We start from the raw sequence: 21650 nt of genomic DNA, 5'->3' as shown, positions 1-21650 counted from the left end.
AGTTTCCTCATCTGTAAAATTGGGACAGCCGTATCTCGGCTACAAAATGGACATGTTTTATAAACCATAAATACTGCCCAGCAGGTATTGTACATAAAAACACGATTCTCCCTCACTTGACACCTCATCCTCCACTGTGTTTTTCAACAGCGCTCAAGGTAATTGATCTGACTTTCATTGGCACTGAAATAAATGAGGGAAGTAGGGGGTGGGCAATCCTGGAGGCCTTGCTGACAAGGAGGCAGGACAGGGCTTGACCATACCAAAAGTTCAGATACAAACCACCCCTCACAAGAAGCCCCGAAGCCCCAGTGCTAAGTGAACCCAGGAGCATCACACTGACCATGTGCAGGGCCCACCTAGTTGGTGTGGAGCTGTGAAAAGGACATAGGGTATTAAGTCAGATAGTCCTGTGCCCTTGGACAGTAACTGTACTTTATCATGTCCATTCCCGCCTCTATAACATGAGGATAGTCACAATCACTTCCCTTAGGACTGAGGTGAGAATGAAATGAGACCGGGGATGGGGGTCTATAGAGTGAAAATTACAGTGCAGTATTATACAGCCACCCACCCATGCCAGAAAGAAACATCAAGTCACAGTGAAGTCTTCCTACATTTTATTGGCACTGAAATAGAACATGGGTTGAGCATAAACCCCTCCAAAAAAACAATTTTTAAAAACCCCAAAAATACACACACACAAAAAAACCCTGAATACAAAATCTAACTTTTCTCCCCAGACTCCCTGGGGGTGGGTTACTGCTCTTAAGGCAGTTAGATTGCCCCACAATTCCAGGTTTAAATTTAGCTAATATAGGGCAGATCACCAAGAGGGGGTCAATATAATTCACAGCAATGCACATAAAACTCCCCAAGGTCAGGCGGGGGTAGGGAAGAAGGGGGGGGAGGGATCAAAGCCATGGGCTCTGGGCTAGGGGCACTGCATGCAGGAACAGTATAACCCCTCGTGGACTGAACTCTGGGGAGAAGGCATAAAAGGAACAATAAAACCAAATACCAAGTACTTTAAGAATGAACTGTATGACCTATAGTGACAGGTAATATCACTAATACTGAAAGCTTCTTACATGAATGTTTCTGGCAAAATATTCTTTTATAATATAGTATATGCTTTCCCAGGTATGGGAGTGGTAAGGGAATTTGGCCAAAATGACTCTGCTCCAAGACTAATATCTCCTAAGGGTGCATTAGCAAGACATGCAGAAATCAATATTTCGTTAGATGCCACTAGAATATATAATACTGGTAGAAAAAAAAAAAAAAGAACACACATGCAACAGAGAGCAGGAAGAGGCTACTCCTGGGTTAAGAGCAAGGGGTAGTGGGGCTGTGGAAGGGACCAGGCCGGAGCCCCCAACAGTTCTCTGGTTTACAGCTCCAAGGGACAGCACAGCTGGTGGCAAGATCTGGGTTAGACATCTGTCAAACGTAGGCAGGGCCCAGTCACCAGCTTGGAGGTAGGTGACGGAAAGGGGCTATTAGGCACATGATGGAGTCAAGTAAACTGTGGGATCCAGGCCATAGACTTCTCTCACCACACTCAGCTTCTTCCTTCCATCCACCAGTTGAGCCAACTGGCATCAAGATCCAGGGTTCACCATACCAAGGCCTGGATGACCCTGAAGCAGGAGCTGTGGCCCAAGTAGCTCTGATAAGAGAAGTGGCCTGGGACCCATGGCAGGGAAAATATAGAAACCAGGTGTGAACATTTTCCTCCCTCTGGCAAGAGTCCTGGATGGGGCGGGGGCTGGATTTTTGGGTCACCATCCCTATTGTTCTAGCAGGAGAGGATTTGGGGATTGGAATGAGGAGGAGTAAATCCTAGGAAGGGAGGAGGAACTCAGAATAATAGCTACTTCTGCCCATAGAGCTCACTTGAAACAGGCCTAGGCTCCCATACGGCACTGAGGGGAGGATCTTCTACCCAGCCTTGCCTGGATAGAAGGGCAAAGGGCCTTCTAGGGTGTTGGTAAAGCCTCTTGAAGGCACTGTCTTCCCCATCTCAACCTGGGGAGAAACTGAGTCCCTGAAGTCAAAGACAAAGCTTATTGGGACTGAGTTCATAACAGGCCCAATCTGGGAGGTAGAGAGAATGACCGAACATCTTGTTAGCCTCCAATCACTATAAAGCCTAAAGAACTCTAGAAGTAATGGGCATTGGGAGGCCTAATCTTAGCTCAGTTGGCATCCTAGAGCACATAGCCAGGGCCCTACCTCCCTGTGATGCTCCAATTCTTCAAATCACAGGACCCTGAAGAGGAAGTGGTGGTGGGGGGTTAGTTTTCAACCTACTCCACACTTGATACCTACAGAACAACAGTAAATGTGGGGTTGTTTCCCAAATCAAGCGGGAAGTGCTTCTGAACTTTAGAAGTGGTCTATTCTAGCAGGCTGTACTGAACGAGACAGAGGGGAAAAAGTGGGTCCCATTGGCACCAAAGTGAGCCATTTCTCTGCCCAAGGAAGTGAATGAGGGCCGAGGGGCTAGGTTTGGTCCCATGGCTACAATGAACAACTTGGCATGACTTCAGGACTGCTCTAGTTAGTGGCTCCAGCACAGTGTGAGTTAGGCGAGAGTATAGGAGTACAGGGGACGAGGAAGAAGGGAAGAGGGGTCCCTAGGGGCTGGGTGCCGATTACATGGACTCAAACTCATCAATGCGCTGCTTGGTGTTGCCCTGCCTGATCTGGCGCAGGGTCTTGTATTTGTCTCGGCCCAGCCGCATGTTCTCAGCGTGGATCATGTCATTGGCAGTCTTCTTGGACTCATCAAGGGCATTGGCCAGCTCTGAAGTGAGGGCCTGTGAGGATGCAAGGGCATGGTGGGTTAATGGCTCCCTCTCATTTTACTTCCCCTTATTTAACCAGTTTTTCCCCTTCTTTCCCCTCTCCTCTTTTCTTTCCCCCTCCCCCAAATCCCCCCTCCCTCAGGCTCCTGTCATTCCTCCTTGTGCCGCCACCACACACACTTTTCAGAGCTTTTTCCAGCACTCTTAGGGCTTCAGTGGGCCAAGAATGAAATAATGAAACCACAAACTTAGGCCAATTGCAGTTGATGAAAAGCAGTCCCTGAGAGCAGACCAAGGTACTAAAGATTCAGGTAGAAATTGTGTCAGCTAAGTACTTCTTGAATATTAAGAGACAAATGCAGTATGGGTGGATGGTGTGGCAAAGACAAATTTAGAAAAGGAAGAGGTGGCTCGGGCTCTGATTAACAAATAAGAGGTGAGTCTCACAAAAGTTTTCACTTGAGAGAGGTTGAGGCTCCTCCGCTTACTCTCGCATGATGATCTAAGGAAGACCATGCGCTACTAAAACCAATGCACATGGTCTCCTTAAGCCTTTGGCCCTGCCTGGATACCTTCAGGTGCTTCTGCACACGCTCGTTCTTCTCCGCTTCAGTGGTACGGTCCTCTTCACTACGGTCCTTGGCCATGGCATCGGCCCGCAGCTCCGCGCTAGCCTCTGCTCCATTCTCATCCTGCTCATCCTGCTCATTTTCGGCAGGTTCTGCCACGTGAGGAGTACTCATGGCAGTCTTCAGCTCAGCACGAGTCTTCTCCAAGTCTTCTTGTACCATTTGAGCCTATCCGGTAGCAGAGGGAGAGAAGGACAAGCAGTCAGAGTAGGCTAACTTGCAGCCTCCTACACAGGCCTAGAATAGCCCAGCAGAAGGCAGGCACCAGGCAGACCAAGTCACTTCATCTGCCTGATCCTTAGTTTCCTCAGCTACATAAGAGGAGCAATTGTACCTATTCCCCTGGAGTATTAAAGAATCTTAGGAAGTTATTTGAGAAAGCCTTGGGCTCCTTCTCCCGTGATGCCTGCTTTCAAGGAATGATCAAAATGGGATGGAACCCAAACCTAAGGCATCTTCGGAACTGGAACCTATGCATACGGTACCCCTTCCCACAATGCTTTGCTCTGGGCACTGTGTCTTACCTTGTGTTGCCATTCTACAGCCTCACTCTCTTTCTTCTGTCGGGCAACTTCCAGCTGGGAGATCCGAGCTGTCAACTCGGCCATTTCCAAGGCCTACGGGTAAATTGAAAGCATGTGAGAGCTCGGCCTTCTGATGCTCAGGGTCCAGGTGGGGAAATGTGCTGCTTCACTTGATTGCTGTGCTGGAGGCTCTTTTTACCACACCTTCTCCAGGGATCCCAGAGGACCACTCCTACTCCCAGTCTACTATAGTACCGTATTAACTGCAAACCATTTCCTTATCAGTCAGCGCTCCCCACCTAGACTACAGACTTCTTTTAAAAATATATATATTTATTTATTTGTTTCTTTGTTTGTTTATTTATTTTTAGAGAGAGGGAAAAGGAGAAAGAGAGGGAGAGAAACATCACTGTGTGGTTGCCTCTCACTCAAGTCCTCAACTGGGGACCTGACGTGCAACCTAGTCATGTGCCCTGACTGGGAATTGAACCAGTGACACTTGGTTCGCAGTCTGACGCTCAGTCCACTGAGCCACAGCAGCCAGAGCTCAGACTTCTTAAATACAAATAAATAGCACATCATCTCTGTCTCCTCCTCACCTCTCCAGCACTCACTTCATCCTCATCCCTCAGCACTTTCCCCTCTCAGTATCGCCCACTGCACCGTGCATTTAGAGCTTTGGAGATCTATGTGTCACTGCCTGAAGTGGCGGAACCTTCCTTGTCACCCTAGAATGCTCAGGGCTCTACTAAGACTCTTCTCAGGACAAGTATAAGAAAGACACTCAAGTGTCACAAGGTGATCTGAACACGGGAAAAAAAGCTTCTGCAAACTCTCACACCTTTGGCAAAACTCCTAGAGAAAACTTCCCCCTGAAAATTATGTCTTAGTTCCCTGCACTCCCACTGCAAATAGTACGGGGAAGAACATATATCAAGGAATTTGGGTCACAGATTCCTAACTTCTGAGCCACAGAACCCTTTGAAATTATAATGATGAAAGTATGGATGCTCACCTTCCTTCCCTGAAAAGTCCATAGGCACATAGTTTTATATATGGCTTTAGAGAGCAAGCCCTTCAGAGGTAGAAATGGGTTCTCATCCTTACTCAGTAACAACTGTGTGACCTTTGGTAAGTCTTGTAAACCTTTCTGAGCCCTAATTTCCTTATCTAGACATATATTCCAATATGGTATAATGCCATAGACTTCTATGGAAGAGGAAATAAGAAAGTAAGGAAAAGGGGTAAGTTGTTAGCATAGTTTGTAACACACAGTAGGTGATCAAATGTGGATCCCTTAAATTCTTCCTCCCTCCCTTTCCTCTGTCATGTCCTCAGCTCAGCTCTCCAAAGGCCAAGAAAATACAGTAAAAGTAAGGGTTAAGGAAGAATGCAAAGGTTTCTCAGCCAAACCAGTGACTCCTCAGCTTGCTTCTGCATGAACTATCCGCGGAGGCCCTGCTGGAAGGAACCAGCCTTACGGGCAGAAGTAGATGTAAATAGGTAGGCAGAAAGGGAAGAGAACTCAGGTCCTTCAATCCCAGCCCATTTGGGAGCTTTACCAGCTGTTCTTGGGTCTTCTTCTGATCCCGAGAAGCCTGCAACAGAGCCTCCTTGGCCTCTTCAGCTTCTTTACGTTCTTTGGCCAGTTTTTCAGCCTCACTCTGGGCACGTTTCCGCTCCTGTTCAAGTTCCATAGCCCTACGGGTCTGTTCTTCCAGTTCTGGGAAGAGAAGGTGGGGAAAAGGAGGTGAAGGGTGCAGAGATAAAGAAGACAGCTAAGGTCCTTCCTAGAAATCTTTCACACCAGGGCACAGCTGGCAAAAAGCTCTGAGCATTCTTCTTGTCCCATCCATTTATCTATTCTGAAGCCACATCTGGACTATGTGGCCTGAGGCTGCAGTTCAGGCGGAGGGTCTCCAGCTCATAGAGTTAGGATCTGGAAAAACTCACTCTCCAAAGTGACATCAAGCCTCACCCTGCTGAGCTTTCTTAGTCTGTTCTTCAATCTGCTTCAGCTTCTCCATGAGTTCCTCCTTCTCTCGTTCAATCTTCTCCTTCTCCTTTTCTGCCATCTCACGCTTCTTCTTCTCATTTTCCAGGAGAGCACTGGGAAAGGGAAAAGAAGGGATTAAATAAGATAGCAAGGCCGCACGGAAAAATAGGGATCGCCAAGGCTCCCTGACCCTGGCCCCTCAGTCCCCACCTGTATAACACACCCAGAACTTGTGAGTTGGGATCACTCTTCCTTACCCCCACATCCTTGTCCTTACATCTTAGTACCACATAGGCTGGTGCCCTCAAGGCTCAATCAGTTTGTCCAAGACTCAGGAGATCCAACCTGCACTTCCAGCTCTTCCAGCTAAGTGGATGATGTTAGCTATGTCACTTCTTTGCACTTGTTCCCAGTACACCTATCCGTAAAATGGCCTATTAAGTTCTGCCTTGGAAACCTTGTGGAGTTATATGGAGAAAAGTTTTGACTCTGTGCTGGGATACTATGCTTCCGGTCTGGTGATCTCTATGGCTAGGACATCAGTCCTCGGGCCTAACTCTGCCTGTGTTCTGAAGCCCAACTCTGTACTCCTTTTCCCTAGAATTTTTGGAAAATCTAGAATAAGTATTTTCTTTTTCTTGCTCCCACACCTCTTCCAGGAGACCTTTCTCCCTTGGCTAGATGTCTTTTCTCTCTCTGAGCCCTCAGAATACTTGGACTATCCTTCTTCCCATTCCTCCTCCCTTTTATTTTTCCCCATAGCACTTTGTACTGTGAAAATTAATAAATAGAAACCTCATTTAAAGTTGAGTCAGGAGGCTAGAAGAGAGAGAACTCTCATGCACATATCCTTCAACACTGGCCCCAGGAGGAAGAGACTACCTTGCATCTCCCACAGAAAGTGATACTACTTTACTACCTCAGCAGAAGGAAGGAAAGATTCCTCCTTGCCCATGAACAGTTCAGCCAATGGAGACCGCCATAACTAGGCCTCTTCTTTTCTCTGGACTTGCATATGCTTCACCATTGGACTGCATGTCCTAAATTTCAATTCTTTGTTGTTCCCAAATAAACCTATTTTGCTGGAGAGACATCTGGCTGTCTATTTAAGGTCAGACTTTCCATTCCACATACTGTATCATTTCCTTATTTGTTCTATCTGTCTCTTCCCGCTAGAATGACAGCTTCATGAGAGCAGGGATTTTTGTCCTTTTTTTTTTTTTTTTCACTGCTGAATAAAATATTTGTCGAGTGAACAAAGCACACAGCATTTGTACCTCTTTCTCCTATTAGACTGTGAGGTCCCTGAGGGCAGATTTCTGCCAGATCCAGCTCTGTAAACTGCCTCCAATCTCAGTAAGATTTTTCCTGAATAAATGTGAACCTTGGTGTTTAATTTCTCACACATGGCGTCATTTTTCAACCTACTGGATTAGAAGCCTCCTGAAGTTCCAAGCTCTTTATGAGATGCATAGGAATCACCTGGCATCTTATTTTTAAATAAACTATTAAGGTGAAATTAATATAAAATTAACCATTTTAAAGCAAACAATTCAGTGCCATTTAGTAGATTCACAATGCAATCTAGTTCCAAAATGTTTTCATCACTACAAAGTAAAAACCCACATCCATTAAGCAGTTTCTCTCTACCTCCCATCCCCTGGCCCCTGACGATCACCAATCTACATTCTGTCTCTATAGAGTTAACCATTCTGGATATTTCATATAAATGGAATCATACAATATGTGACTTTTTGTGTCTGGTTTCTTTCACTTAGCATAATGTTTCAGAGATTCATCTATATTGTAGTATGTACCAGTACTTCATGCCTTTTACGGCTAACTTTCCATTGTATGGATACATAATTTGTTTATCCATTCACCCACTGATGGACATTTGGGCTGTTTCCACCTTTTGGCTATTGGAAATAACACAACTATGAATATATGTGTACATGTAGTTGTTTGAACACCTGTTTTCAATTCTTTGGAGTATATACCTAGGAGTAGAATTGTGTTTAACTTACTGAGAAACCACCAAACTCTTTTTCAGAGCAGCTGAACCATTTTACGTCCCCACCAGCAACAAACATGAGTTCCAATTCTCTACATCCTTGCCAATGGCTGTTATTTTGTTTTTATTTATTATATCCATATTAATGAGCATGGAGTGGTACCTCACAATTCCCTAATGACTAAAGGTGTTTCATGTACCTATTGGCCATTAGGATATCTTCGCTGGAGAAATGGTTACTAGAATCTTAAGATGTAAATTCTGAATCAATTGATCTGAGATAATGTCTCAGATTATGCCTTTCTCACAAGTTTCCAAGTTGATGCTGATGTTGCTGAGGCTTGCTGTACTTCGAGTAGCAAGGACCTTCAGTGCATAGGGGCTTTTTAAGGAAAATTCTGGTGGCTCTGCCCAATTCCTCTCAAAAAAAAACAAAACAAAACAAAAACAAACAAAAAACAAACCCTAGAGTCTAAGTTTAAACGTGCACGGAGCCTTCTGCTATTGCCGCTATACTGGCCACATAGCCTGGACCAGCCCACAGCGTGCCTAGGAGAGCAACAGCATGAGGATCATAAACAATGGTTAACTATGAAATGACCCTCCCTCCTCTGAGCCTCTGAAATCCTAAGCTTCTGGTGCCTGCTTCCTGGAGGGGGTCTCATCGCTGTACAGCGTGCTCGTGCTGTTTCTCTCCCCCTCCCCTGCCCCCAGTCTCAGGATGACTTCATGTCATGCTTCTAGCAGACTCGGCAACTTGGAGCAGTTTCCTTGCCCTGGCCTTGGTCCCCACTCAAGCTTCACATCACCTACCGCTCCATCTGCTTCTGGTGCTTCTCCTCTCGGGCCTGTGCCTTCATCTGCTGCACCTCAATGGTGTCTGGCTTGCGACGGCGCATGTATAGCTCATGGTTCCCCATGCACAGCGCCAAGATCCGCTTGTTGATCCGCAGCCGGGGGGCATAGAAGACAAAGTCCTGGAAGGAAACCAGCAATCAGAACAAGTTTGGAACTAACAAGGAAAATGGGGAGAGGCTCATAGATGGAGAGCAGGATGACAGTTGCGGGGTGGGGAGGTTAGGGGGCGGAGGGATCTAGCAAAATGTAAAAAGGACTCATGGATATAGACAACAGTGTGATGATTGCTGGGGAGAGGTGGGTATAAGGGGACTAACTGGTAATGGGAAATACAATAAAGATCAACTGAAAAAAAAAAGGAAAAAGAAAAAGTCTGGAGGGACAGATGAAGGTGAACTTCTCTTAAGTCCAAAAGAACTGGAAAAGATCATTTAACTGAATTTCGTATTACAGATAGGGAGGCTAGTTATCAGAGTGATGAAGTTACTTGGCCAAGGTCAAACAGATTAGGGGCAGTCCCAGGACTAGAATCCAGGCTTGACTCTGAAATCAGTGTTCTTTGGATCGAACCACAATTGCTTTCAACCTTTGCATCTTAAAATACCCTCAATCCAGTTGAAAGTTAGGAACTGATTTTATCTGCTCATTAGGTATCCTTCTGGATCTCAGGGGCCACTCTTTGAGGCTCAATAATCCCACATAATACTCTGATGAGTGCAGCATGCGTGGCTGGACTGTTTCTGTAATCCTCTAGAAGCATACCCAACCCAGCCCCTTAAATCCTCTTTGGAATACCATCAATTTGTTATTCCATGTGTTGATGGATTCACTGGTTGATTCTTGTACATGCCATGACCAGGGATCAAACCCATAACCTTAGCGTATTGGGACGATGCTCTGACCAACTGAGCTACCCAGCCAGGGCCTACACAGAGTTTGGCCTTGAATTATTTTAATTATTGTGTTATTTTTCACATGAACAACTGTAATCCTACTTTTGCCCCACCTATATATGAACAGTTTCTACTTTCTGGGGCCTAGAAGCTTTAAAAGATAAGAGATACTCTGTTTTCACCCCAGAGCCTCAGGGCAACAGAAGACAGTGGCTAAGAGGCAGCATTTAGACTGTCTGTGGTTCTTGGCCTCAACATCCCTTTCCATCACCAATCTCCTTTTGTGCCTCCTTTACACACACACACACACACACACACACACACACACACACACACACCGGAAAGGGAATAGAAAACTACAATTACATGATTGCTTTTAGCATTATCCAGGCCTTGGCAAGTACTTGTCTTGGCCAGTGGGAGGAATCACTTACCGGGGCTTTTTTGTCAATGGGCTTGATGACAAATTTCTTGTCATTGAAAGAGATGTTTCTGATTTCACTCCAAGGGAAGCCTATCTTAGGAGTCAGTCTGAAGAAATGGAGAGCAAGAACATCAGGACAAAGGGCAAAACAAGAGGGTTAGTGCCTTGCCCCCCACCCCCAACTTCTCCTTCCAGGAGGTAGATTTATTGCCAGTTCAGCCAGCGTCATCATATGCTACCAGGTCAGTTTGCCATCTCTGAGGCTGCACAAAGGACCTCCTAATATTATAACCAACATGTTACTCTTTCTTCCAATCTCTGAGATTTGTTTTATTATTATTTTTGTGTGGCATGCACCTTGTAACATTCTCTCATAAGACTCCCCAGTCTTATTTACCGGGACTCTTCCACCCGAGATTGTAAAAGTTAGGGAGAAAGGAAATAATGAGCTCCAAATTCAGAAGTTACATGAACAATAATCTATTGTTCTGCATCTTCACGAACAACAGACCAAGGGGAAAAAAACAAGCAAATAAGTTAAGGCTGTAGTGAGACAGATTATAGGCCAAAAGGCACTTAATCATCATATAGGAGTGGGATTAATTACAAATCCTGACACAGTAGGTTCTATCCCAGTGTTGTCCAGTAAAAATATAAGTCACACATGTAATTTTGAATTTTCTAATAGCCACATAAAAACAAGTAAGCAGAAATAGGTGAAATTAACTGTTATAACCCAGTACATCCAAAATACTATCATTTACACATGCAAATCAGTATTTCAAAAAATATTAATGATACATTTTACATTCTGCTTTTCACATGAAGTCTTCAAATTCTTGTGTGTAGTTTATACTTTCAGTACCTCTCAGTCTGGAGTAGCCACATTTCAAGGGCTCAGCAGCCACATGTAGCCAGTGCTACCATCATGAATAGTACAAGTCTAGTCAGTGCAAGATTTAGAGGTCTGAACAAGGTTATGCAACTATCTGGGCTGGTCTAAACCAGGTAGAAAAACAACTCCCCAGGTGGGACCCAGGAGGTACCAGTCTTACTCTGTGATGAGCCCTAAGTGTCACAGTGGCCCAAATAATCTAAGAGACCTCTGAGATATACCTGTCATTCTGTTCATAGATGTTGAGACCCAGAGCATCCACCCCGAGCCACAGCTCTGAGCCTTTCTTGTTTTTGATGCTGAAGTAGTTTACACCATACATCTCCAGATCCTGGGCAATCTTCAGATACTCCAGGACAGCATCCTCCCTAAGCAACAGAGTCAGAGATTACGGAGGGGAGCCTGTGAATCAGACCTAGGGAGAAAGCAAGCCTATCGGGTCTGCACTTCTGACAAGTATCTTGCCATCGGGGGTGGGAAAGGGGATGGGAGTTAAGCAGATGATAAGTGAACAAAGCGCAAGATAAAGCATGAGGTCTGCAGTTCCCGAGGGAAGTAAGGCTGAGCTGAACCTTGCTTATCCTCTGGTGTGTTAGCTGTCACAGAAGTCTCACACAGGCACGTTCTTAAGAGAGGCTACGTGGGGTGGGGATAGCAAAACGACATGACGTGCTCCTCAACCAGACAGCCCCCAAATGGCTTGCCATGAGAGAACGCATTCCTTACTACTTTCTTGGGGAGGAGCCTGTAGTGTCCCAGAAGCTCCCTGTGGATCCTAAGGGACCCTCCATTTTGTTATAGTCAAAACAACTGGGGCTATCAGTTGCCATCATTCACACAAAAAATACAGCTTTATAATGGTTCTGATTATTTTTCTATCTCTAAATCCCCCTGTATAGTGCATTCCTCTCTCTCTCTCTCTCTCTCTCTCTCTCTCTCTCCTACATCCTCCAACGTTCTTAGTCCTCTGCCTGTTATACCCCCAGAACCAACTCTCATTCTTCCTGCACAGGCAGTGGAAGCCCACAGTCACTAGGGCAGGCTTACCTGAGCATGCCCCGATGCTCCTCATGCCACACCTGGATCCGTTCCTCCCACTGGTCCTTGTTGAGCTTGTGTTGCTCCAGCACCCTGGAAAGACAATGGGTTAGTTTAAAGCCCAAAGCCCAAACTGCAGGGGTGAAGGAAAGCCTACTCATCTCTCTAAAGTGTTTGATGCAAAGAGGCTGTCGTCAGCCCACTGAGGTCAAACTGGAAGCAGACTGAAATTACAGAAGGGGGTTATTAATTAGACATAGGGAACTGCCTGAGAGGTAGAAAAGAAACAAGAACAAGTGACCAGGCAAAACAATGGGAACAACTTCCTTCATCCCTTTAACCAGAAAATCCAGTAATGTGCTGTGGTCCCCAAGTAGAGCAGTAATGTATCAAGAATCTGTACTGACTTGTGTGGCTAAGAATTGAGATGGGCCTCAAAGAGGCACACACACTCTCTTCTAGATCCTTGTGGGACCAACAGGATGTGGTTGTGAGAATATTGCTCAAGGGTGAGACTATAGACTGTGGCTATAGAACACAGAACTGAGCCCAAAGGGCTTTGGGAAAATCTATTATAACAGGCTCAATCTCTCAGATCTACTAGATCATAAACAAGGGTTGTTTTCAAATATACCATCTCAGACATCATGGCAGCAACTCAGATGGAGTCCAGGCACAACCACTATCCCCAATACCTTCAGGTGAGTTGTGCATGTGCCACAGCTCCAATGGGATGGAAGCTCCCAGAAAGAAGCAGAACTTTTCCTTCCAATCCCAAAAATAAAAAAAGCCAATGAAAATGGCCATTGAACGCAGTGGCAAAACACCCAGTTAAAAAATTAAGAGACTAGGGTTCCAGGCCTGGCTCTGTCAGAATAAGAGCGCCTCTGTACCTCTGTTTCCTTAGTCAGGAAATAAGGATAATGCCTGCCTTATTGATTTTGTGTGTTGTTCTGATGCTAAAACAAAAATAATGAGTGTTTGGAGCATCCAGCTTTGAAGTTTACAAAAGCAGAAGTCCTGGCCACTGGTTACCAATATTAAAGGACTGCTTCAGCTATCCATGCCCATGGCTTGCGTATCTCCCTATCCCCTGTGAACCTCTGATGTAAGAGCTCTAAGTCAGTGAAAAGTATTGAGAAAAATGGAACCACGGAGAATAGGAAAATCAATTAATCTCTGGTTCAGTATAAGAACTTCTTTCCAGGGTAATAAAGCGCTGTAATAAGGCAGACGGGATGGGGGGCAGCTTTTTACTTTGAGAGCTGAGGAAACAACAGGGTATGGTGCCATATGCAAATGCGCCTCTCTGACTACCATAATAACGTGATCTTCAGACAGACCCTAGTGGGGAGGGACAGATCTGGCAGCCTCTGCGTAATAGGAGTTGGTCAGCCTTGGGCCATAGGCCCTCTGGCCAGGGCAGACAGCCAGGCACAACCTTACCTCTGTGGAAGCAACTTGTCCCCTGCCAAGTAGCCAGACTTGTGAACTTCCTTATTGAAGTCACCATACTTCGACTGGACAGCATAGGACGCCAGCAGCACAGCCGTCTCAGGCGGGCAGTAAATATCATCATTGAGAATGCCCTCTTTCACTTGCAGGAAGAACAGACGCTGTGTGATATCCTGGATCAATTCCTCAGATACATCCTCAGGGTAGAACTTGGCCCGGAACTTGAAGAGCAGGGGGCTTTCTTTCCTCACATCCTGAGCAGTCACCTGGGAGCAGCAAGGAATCATGGGTTCTCAAAAAATAGACTTTGGGGGTGGGAGACTGGCTGTAGGATAGGGAAAAGACACTGAAAGTTCATCAATTTGGGTAATCCCAAAGAGTCAGGGGGCAACTTTTCTGATGAAAAGAGACACATTATTTTCATTGGGGACTCAATCTCTCATGTCCATAATTTCTTTCCGTTGAGGATTTGTTCCTGAAATGAACATTGTCATAAGCACCAAAATCGCCATCATCTGACAATACAAAGTCTGTCTGAAAAAAAATCCAGCATTGTTAATATAACGAGAACGGTTTGCACAACATCGATGTAACCTGGCAGCCAAGGAGATTGGACTGGAATGTGCCTACATGAACAATGACGACTTCACTGTACTAGTCGGTGGGGATGCTAGACACAGTTGAGTAAACATGTGTACTCTGTGGCTGTCACATTCAAAATAACTGAGGCAGTAGAGCAATGAATCTGCATCAGATTTTGTGTTAAGCTTGAACATTCCTCCATGGAAACTATTTGGATGATTCGGAAGACCACAGCTCTGGGCTACTGGTGATTGGCAACTTCATCACTACAATGCACCAAGTCACCTCAGGGCAGAACTTGGCCTGAAACTTGAAGAGCAGGGGGCTTTCCTTCCGCACATCCTGGGCTGTCACCTGGGAGCAGCAAATAATTATGGGTTCTCAAAAATTAGACTTTGGGGTGGGAGATTGGCTGTAGGGTAGGGAAAAGACACTGAAAGTTCATCAATTTGGGTAATCCCAAAGAGCCAGGGGGCAACTCTCATAGTATCAGAAAGGAGACACGTTATTTTCATTGATGACCCAATGAAAATAACGCATCATGTTTCATGCAGAGGTTTTTTTTGGCAAAACATCAAATCACCCAGGTGACTCAGCCCCTTTACAGTCGTGATTTGGGGCCCTGCGACTTCTGGCTTTTCCCAAAACTAAAATCACCTTTGAAAGGGAAAAGATTTCAGACCATCAGTGAGATTCAGGAAAATACGACGTGGCAGCTGATGGTGATTAGGAGAACTGTGTGAGGTCCCAAGGTGCCTACTTCGAAGGGGACTGAGGCATGAGGCGTCATTGTCCCATGTACAATGTTTCTTGTATCTTCTTCAATAAATAGTACACGGCTGGATACCTTCTGGACAGACCTCGTATATCCAAGTGCCTGCAAATTCTAAGGCGAGGCTTTAAAGAGTTACTCTTTTAAGGCTCCCACAACTCCATAAATTAGCAAAGTAAAGACCAGGATGCATGACTAAAGCCTGGGAATTGGCTAGGTTAGAGAACAAAGCAGGTTGCCTTTTAAAGCCTGAAATTGGGTCCTTAACAGTTCTACATTTCTCCAGCAAAAGTCTCCACTTTCAGGGAAAACAAGACTATGCCAGCAGGTGAGGCACTTATCCGCTAGACACAATCAGCAAAACAAACCACAGGACAGAATGGAGACCTCTGAGGACAAAGGCAACCCATTTGAGGGTATTGAGATGAAGGACTGCCATGTTCCTGCACAGATGCTACTTGGAGGTGCAGGGCTTGAATGTACCTATATTCATATCATCCCCTTTGGAGATCAATTGAGATAGAAAATGAAGAAAGAACAGATGTATGGGATTCAGGCATCAGTTGACAGGTTGGGAAAGAGACAAAATAAGATTATGAAACTTTTGAGATTCCAGTTCAAGAATAAGTGACTCTCTTTTTAACAAGTTTCCTAAAGCCCCTGAGTTTGAAAAACAAAATAAAAAGGATACCAATCTCCTCCTGAAGAACCACTAATGGCTATGGTCTAAGATAAGTTCAAGTTCAAGCCAGAGCTTCCAGTAGGAATGGAAAGATACCTTCCTCCTTGGACCCTGGCCATTCTTGCTGTGAGATGTCAAAATAGAAAGGGTACAAGAGATTTGCCTTGGCTGAGTCCTCTGCCCTTATTCCAGTCCAGTGGTCAACAGATGGCCCAGTGAAAAACACAGCCCTAGGTGCCCCAGATTTGCCAGCTAGCACATGTTACCCTCCTGAGCAAGACCTGGAAGAGGACTGAATTCCAAACCCGAGAGTAGGGTAATCAGTTACCTTCTTATTGAGTTTCAGCCAAGTGGAGAAACCCTTAGTGTCCTGGTATTGCAGACCAAAGAACCAAACTTCTCTCAGGCCAATAGTTTTCACCACCTGAAAGAGAAAACACAAAACAATCACTGATGGAATGCATAGCTTGTGCCAGGCACAGAGGATACAAATGTGGAGCCCACTTGGTCCCTAACCTTAAAGGACATAAGGTGTCCAGGGTCTACAAGGAAAATACAAGTGGTGTCAGCATCTCTTTGCACAAAGTACTTCTGAGGTAGGGAATGGATCTATTATTTATGAGTCCTACCACACACCAATAACTTTATATCTATTATCTCCTTTAATTTTCAAAAGAGTTCTATGATGTAATTACAATTAGGCCCATTTTACAGATAGTGAAAGTAAGGTTCAGAAAAGTAAAGGTTCAGTTAGTAGCAGACTCAGATCTGTTTGACTCCAAACCTATTCAAATCCAGTGTTTTCTGACACTTTCCTCCCTCTATTATGCCATGTAGCTTCCTACTTTCAGGATGGATTGAAGGTTGGAGGTGGAGATGGTTGGCTTGACTCCTGCATATTGTTCCCCTGGGTTGCTCCTCTATCTTTAGCAACTGTAAATAATGCCCACAATCTCCAGACCGAGTCCCATTTACAGTGCCCCAAGACAGAATATTTGAGCAGACAGAGCAGGGACTGTGGTATCTATATACCTGAAAGTTGAGCGGCGTCTGGGGGCTGAGATGCTTCTTTCCAGCCCTGATTAGAGCCCAGTCATGATCCCCTTTAGCAATCACTCAGTTTAAAAGTGGGAATGAGGGTGGAAACATGGTGAGTACCTCAGTGTAGTAGCTGAGGGGCCCCCTGATGTTCTGGGCCTCTTGGCTGAGCAGTGGGAAGGAAAGGGAGGCCAGCCAGAAGAAGACAGATGGGATCTGTTTTCCAGTCCCTGACATTAGCATGTTAATAGTTCTGGCTGGCGGCTGAAACCCAGCATGCCTACCACTGGGGATGAAGGCAATGAAGCTGAGCCACATCCCAAATGAGGTCATGCTGGCATCTGGCATCAGACAATCTTCTTTATCTTCTATTTTTGGGGTGGGGGCAGGGGCAGGGGGAGGGTAGAAGGCAGTAGAGGCGGAGGGGTGAGATGAAGAAATTTACCTGGAGATAACAAGAACACAGCGTTGCTGACATCCTTCCCTGTGAATAAATCACTACCTCCCCTCAAAACACACACACATACCCCTCCACTGTATCCACAAAGTTTCTACTGTGCATCCAAAGCCAGGACCCATAGTCACTCTCAGAGCTTCCACTCTAGAACTTCAGAGGCCCCAACGAAAAAGTAGCTCACATATATTAAGTACCTATTATATATGCCAGGTAGTGAACACTGAGATACCCCGAGGTAGCTACTACATCTCCATTTTATAAATGAGGAAGGTGAGGTGTAGAGAGGCACTCTTTCTAGTACCATTGACCAGCCTCCTGATGTGCATGACTCTAAAACCTGTACCATTTCTTCTCGAGCATGCTTTCTCCTAATGCCAGAAGCACACAGCAGCTGAGGAGCACCAGGGTTCTCAACTGACTAACTGCTTTGCCTCACTTTTAGTCCAGATATCCCAGCCCGGTAATGAAATTTGACCACCTTTGCATCTAGATATGGTTTCTGGCTTTCCTACTAGGCTCAGTCAGCAAACATTTTGGGAAGAAGCCACATTTCCAAGTCATCAACCTTCACCGCTCCCTGGGGCAGCAAAGACTGATGACCTTACCTTTCATATCTTAGAGCAGGTATCAAGAAACCTGAAAGTCTCCCTTCTGCCTCCACTTTTCTGTGTGACCTCAAGACCGCACATTTCCCTCTCTGGAACTCGGCTTTCCTATCTACTACAAGTGGTGTGGCATAAACTGCCTCTCTTTTCTCCCAAGCTCTATCATTCTATTAATTAGGTTTTTGTAAACGACTAAGACATATCATCCCATTTCCCATCTACCTCTTGCTGACTTGTGTAAAACCAGGAACATGTTTAGAAAAGATGAATTGCGGGTAGGGGTGTGAGGAAAGATCAAAAGACTTCCAGGATTCAATGGCACCGTGAACCCTTGAGTCTAAGTCAATAAGCAGTAAGAATTGCCAGCAGGTTTCAGATGGAGAATACATAACGTTAAATGTTGAAATCGGGTATTGGTTTGTTTTTTGTTTTTTTTTTTTTTTACGGAGCATAGAGGGGGAGTGTGTAGACAGGAGAGATTGTTTAAACTACCTCTTATCTCATCCTAGGTATAAGATGTGAACCGATGAACAGTTCTAATGGTTTTCCACAGGGTTGCAGAAGAATTGCGTCCAGATGCAATCAATGAGAAGAAGTAAGTTCCAGGACAGAAAGAGACCCAGCAAAGAAGCTAAAGATCAACAAATAGGGCCAGGACGCTCGCTAGGTCGGGAAGTAAGGGTAGCGGGGAGCAGACTGGGAACAGAGCTGGTAGAGCAACAAGTGACCTTTGCCTGTGTCAACAGCCCCATTGTAGAGGCTCAGAGGTCCCAGCACTAAAAAAAAGGAGTACAGCAGGCACAGCCTGCACAACCAATCCCAGAGGTCCCCGGAGTGAGCTCCTTAGCCTCTTTTTGTACCACGTTGCCTGCTTCACTAGTGAGATTGGTAAAAGCGTGATAAGAAAAGGATTATAGGTGCCAAAATAGTTCCAGGATATGGCGTTTCTCTGAGGAAAAGTTGGACAAAGTAACAGCTAAAGTGCTACCCACCCCAAAAAACAGATTTCAGAATCAGTAGGGCATTTTCATTTCTCTAAGCACTGTGTCTTCCCTTATGAACCTAGAGAAATCAGATGCATTTAAATTTTCCACTCCCTTAGGCTCCAGCACTTGAAGAGATGAGCAGTCTCTTAGCCTCCTTAAGTCCTAAAGTGAGGAAGTAAGGGTGTGGAGGGAAGGAAATATGGTCTGAAATCAGAATTGAGACTGAAAAAGAACAAAGGCTAAAACAGATGACCCCTGGACCCTAGGCTACAAGGAAATCTCAAGACTTGGGAAAAGAGGCCAAGCTTTGCTTGCTTCCAGCTTTGCTTCCAGGTGAGACGCCCCTGCAGAGAAATGAGGAACCTCATTTTCTAGTGGGAGAGCATATCCAGATCCCAGTTCCAGGAACAACATCTGTGGCTCCAGTGACTAGGATCCTATCCTTCTATTCTGAGAAATGGCTCCACCCCTGAGGGATAAAAAATTCTTTCTTGGCTCCCTTTTACCCCAGACAGCCAGCTCATCTGGCCTGAGCTCGTATTTCTCGAAGCTGCCATGGAAGCAAACCTTAAGCAGCATAAAATAATGGATGCATGTACCCAGGGGCCACAAGGAGGGAGCAAGGGGCGGTAATACAAGTAGATGGTTGCAAGCCAGAAAATCTTTGAAGCCTCGGGTTTAGTCTTAATCATTTGTGCAAATTTTACATTCTACTCCTTAAATCACTATGTTTTAATTACGAAATAGGTAGCATCTACAAGGAAAACTGATGTCCCAAGATACTAAATCCCATCCATTTCACAGCCCTATGTACCTCTTAGAACTGCCACATACACCTAGAGGGACTAGGGCTTCAGTGTGTAAGAAACTGCCTGTGGATTCTATTCAGCCCCATAACACAAACCCCCAAAACAGACCGTGGAGCCCTATAGGGCCCAAGCGGCATAAATTTGAAAACTGGGAGCCAGTGAGGGGAAGAGATTTGTCTCTGAGAAAATCCTCCCTAATTAGCAGAAGCATCTGGATGTAAGAAAGAACCCCATTGTGCATCTCTTTCGCATGTGAAGTCTGCCTGTATCTGAAGTCTGTGGAGGGAAGGGGGCGATCAGCTCAATTCTGGAGCCCAGAACACCCCCTCCCTATATATGCCATGCATCTATCTGAGTAAACAAATTAGTGACGTAATCTGCCACTTCAGAAGCCCAGAAAAGGATCAGGGAAAAACACTGAAGCCCTGAGGAAAAGGGCACGAGAAATTATGTGCAAAACTGCGTCAATGGCCAAACACCTGAGGCCCATTGAGATCCCATTACAGGCTTCACAGCAGGAACATCAGCCACCCACCTAAAAGCAAGTCAACGCACAGCTGTAAAGTTCCAGGAGGGGCTGCCACCTTTGCTACTTCTGCCACTCCACACTGGCTATGCTCAGGTGGCCGCCTGCTCTATAGCACAGAACACACTGAGCTAGAGCTCTTAAGTTTAGGGACCAAAGTTGCCTCTACTCACAATGGGAACAGGCAAAGAAAAAGGAGGTCCCAAAGCACACAGCTGACAAAAAAAATAAAGCAAAACTGGAAATAGTATATGGCTGGTTCAAAGTACTATACTATTTCTTAGCTATCTGACCTTAAACGGGTCTTTTCCCCTCTCAAAGTCTCAGTTCCTCATTTGTAAAATGGAAACACTACAATTATAATAAGATATAAGTTATTTTATAAAATCAAGAGCAAGAAAACGAAGAAAGGGCTGCTGCCTTTAATGCAGAGTCCACAAATCTTAAGGACTTTACTGAGCCAGAAAAGCTTCCTACTTTCACGGCCCCCTTATCTGAACTTCCACAGCAATTTCCACCTAATTATTTAGTGCTTAATAAGAACAACCGACATTAGAATGCCTGCTTTGTACCAGGTACTTTACGTCTTTGGGGATTAAATAAAACCACAAAAATGTCTGAGATTAGTATGATTACCATTTTACTGAGGAAAGTAAAGTCCTAAGAGGTTACATGCACCATCCAAGCTTACAGAGCTGAACAGAGCAGGGATTTTCAACAGGTGTGCCCCAAGAACTTTCAAGACATGCAATACCTAACTATTTAGTCAGGGGCACTGACCTCTCTCCCCTTAGATTGTCAAATTAAAAAAAAAAAAAAACAACAACAATAGCCAATACGATAGCCATTTGGTGTGAATGAATCAAAATTATACCAATTTTTTTTGTCAGACTGGCAAAAATATATTTTTTGGAGTGGCAAAGAATTTTAGTAATTAGCTTTTATGTGCTATGAGATGAAAAAGGTTGAAAATTGCTGACATAGAGGGAGAGAGTTTGAACCCAAGGGCAACACCAAATCCCATGCTCTCTATACCATTCTATACACAACCGGAGCCTCAAAGGTGCTTTCTTGTGTTTTGTTTTTCATTTTATGTAGGAGAGTTGCATGTACTTTCTTTAAGGGCAGAGATAGTATCTAATGGATCTACAGATCCTCCCTGGGACACAGAAGGCCTTCCTTCAGTCAGTATCGAATCAGTCAATGAACAGATAAATGAAGGGATGCTCTGAGATTCCATGTCCTTTCTAAGAGCTCAAAACCCTGAAGGAAGGGGGCAGGTAAGGTTAGACTAGAGCTAGAGCCCCTGGCTGGACAGGAGCCAAGTAGAGGTTTTTAAAAGTGGAATTCATTGTGACGGCACTGCCCCCTAGTGTCACCTAGGTAATCAAGGGTCCTCTGAAGAACCTCTGGCTTTTGAAGTGGAGGTGACAGAACACTGTTGCAAAACGTGTTCTCTCCCCTCCCTACCTGTTGAGCACACTCATAAGAAACAAAGGTAAAATGGAGGAACTAGGGGCCTCAATTCCGTTTCCCACCAGTGCTCGGGCCTTCTCAAGCTATGGCTTCCCATTGTTGCCTGTTATTTACTGCTGGTACCAATGAGGGTGCTTCGTCTCTGGTCATCAGCCAGGTAATTGCTAGGCTCAAGGAT

General features: G+C 45.1%; 1 protein-coding gene across 1 annotated transcript in view; it reads right to left on the bottom strand.

Annotated features, from left to right (window-relative positions):
- Positions 1-603: 603 nt before the first annotated feature.
- MSN (moesin) overlaps positions 604-21650 on the bottom strand; it is a 67980-nt gene continuing 46933 nt past the window's right edge. The window contains exons 3-13 of the mRNA XM_090265356.1: positions 15904-15999; positions 13531-13805; positions 12094-12177; positions 11268-11414; positions 10162-10258; positions 8790-8953; positions 5945-6075; positions 5529-5689; positions 3967-4059; positions 3386-3610; positions 604-2825 (exon numbers count right to left, since the gene is read on the bottom strand). Coding sequence (XP_090121482.1) covers positions 2661-2825; positions 3386-3610; positions 3967-4059; positions 5529-5689; positions 5945-6075; positions 8790-8953; positions 10162-10258; positions 11268-11414; positions 12094-12177; positions 13531-13805; positions 15904-15999 — 1638 coding nt within the window. The 3' untranslated portion in view covers positions 604-2660. The remainder of the gene's footprint in view (positions 2826-3385; positions 3611-3966; positions 4060-5528; positions 5690-5944; positions 6076-8789; positions 8954-10161; positions 10259-11267; positions 11415-12093; positions 12178-13530; positions 13806-15903; positions 16000-21650) is intronic.

This window comes from Furipterus horrens, unplaced genomic scaffold (assembly GCF_987537825.1).
Source record: "Furipterus horrens unplaced genomic scaffold, mFurHor1.1.pri manual_scaffold_17, whole genome shotgun sequence".
Classification (NCBI taxonomy): domain Eukaryota; kingdom Metazoa; phylum Chordata; class Mammalia; order Chiroptera; family Furipteridae; genus Furipterus; species Furipterus horrens.
The sequence above is the reverse complement of the archived record's forward strand: the minus strand, read 5'-3'. Positions and strand labels throughout refer to the sequence as shown.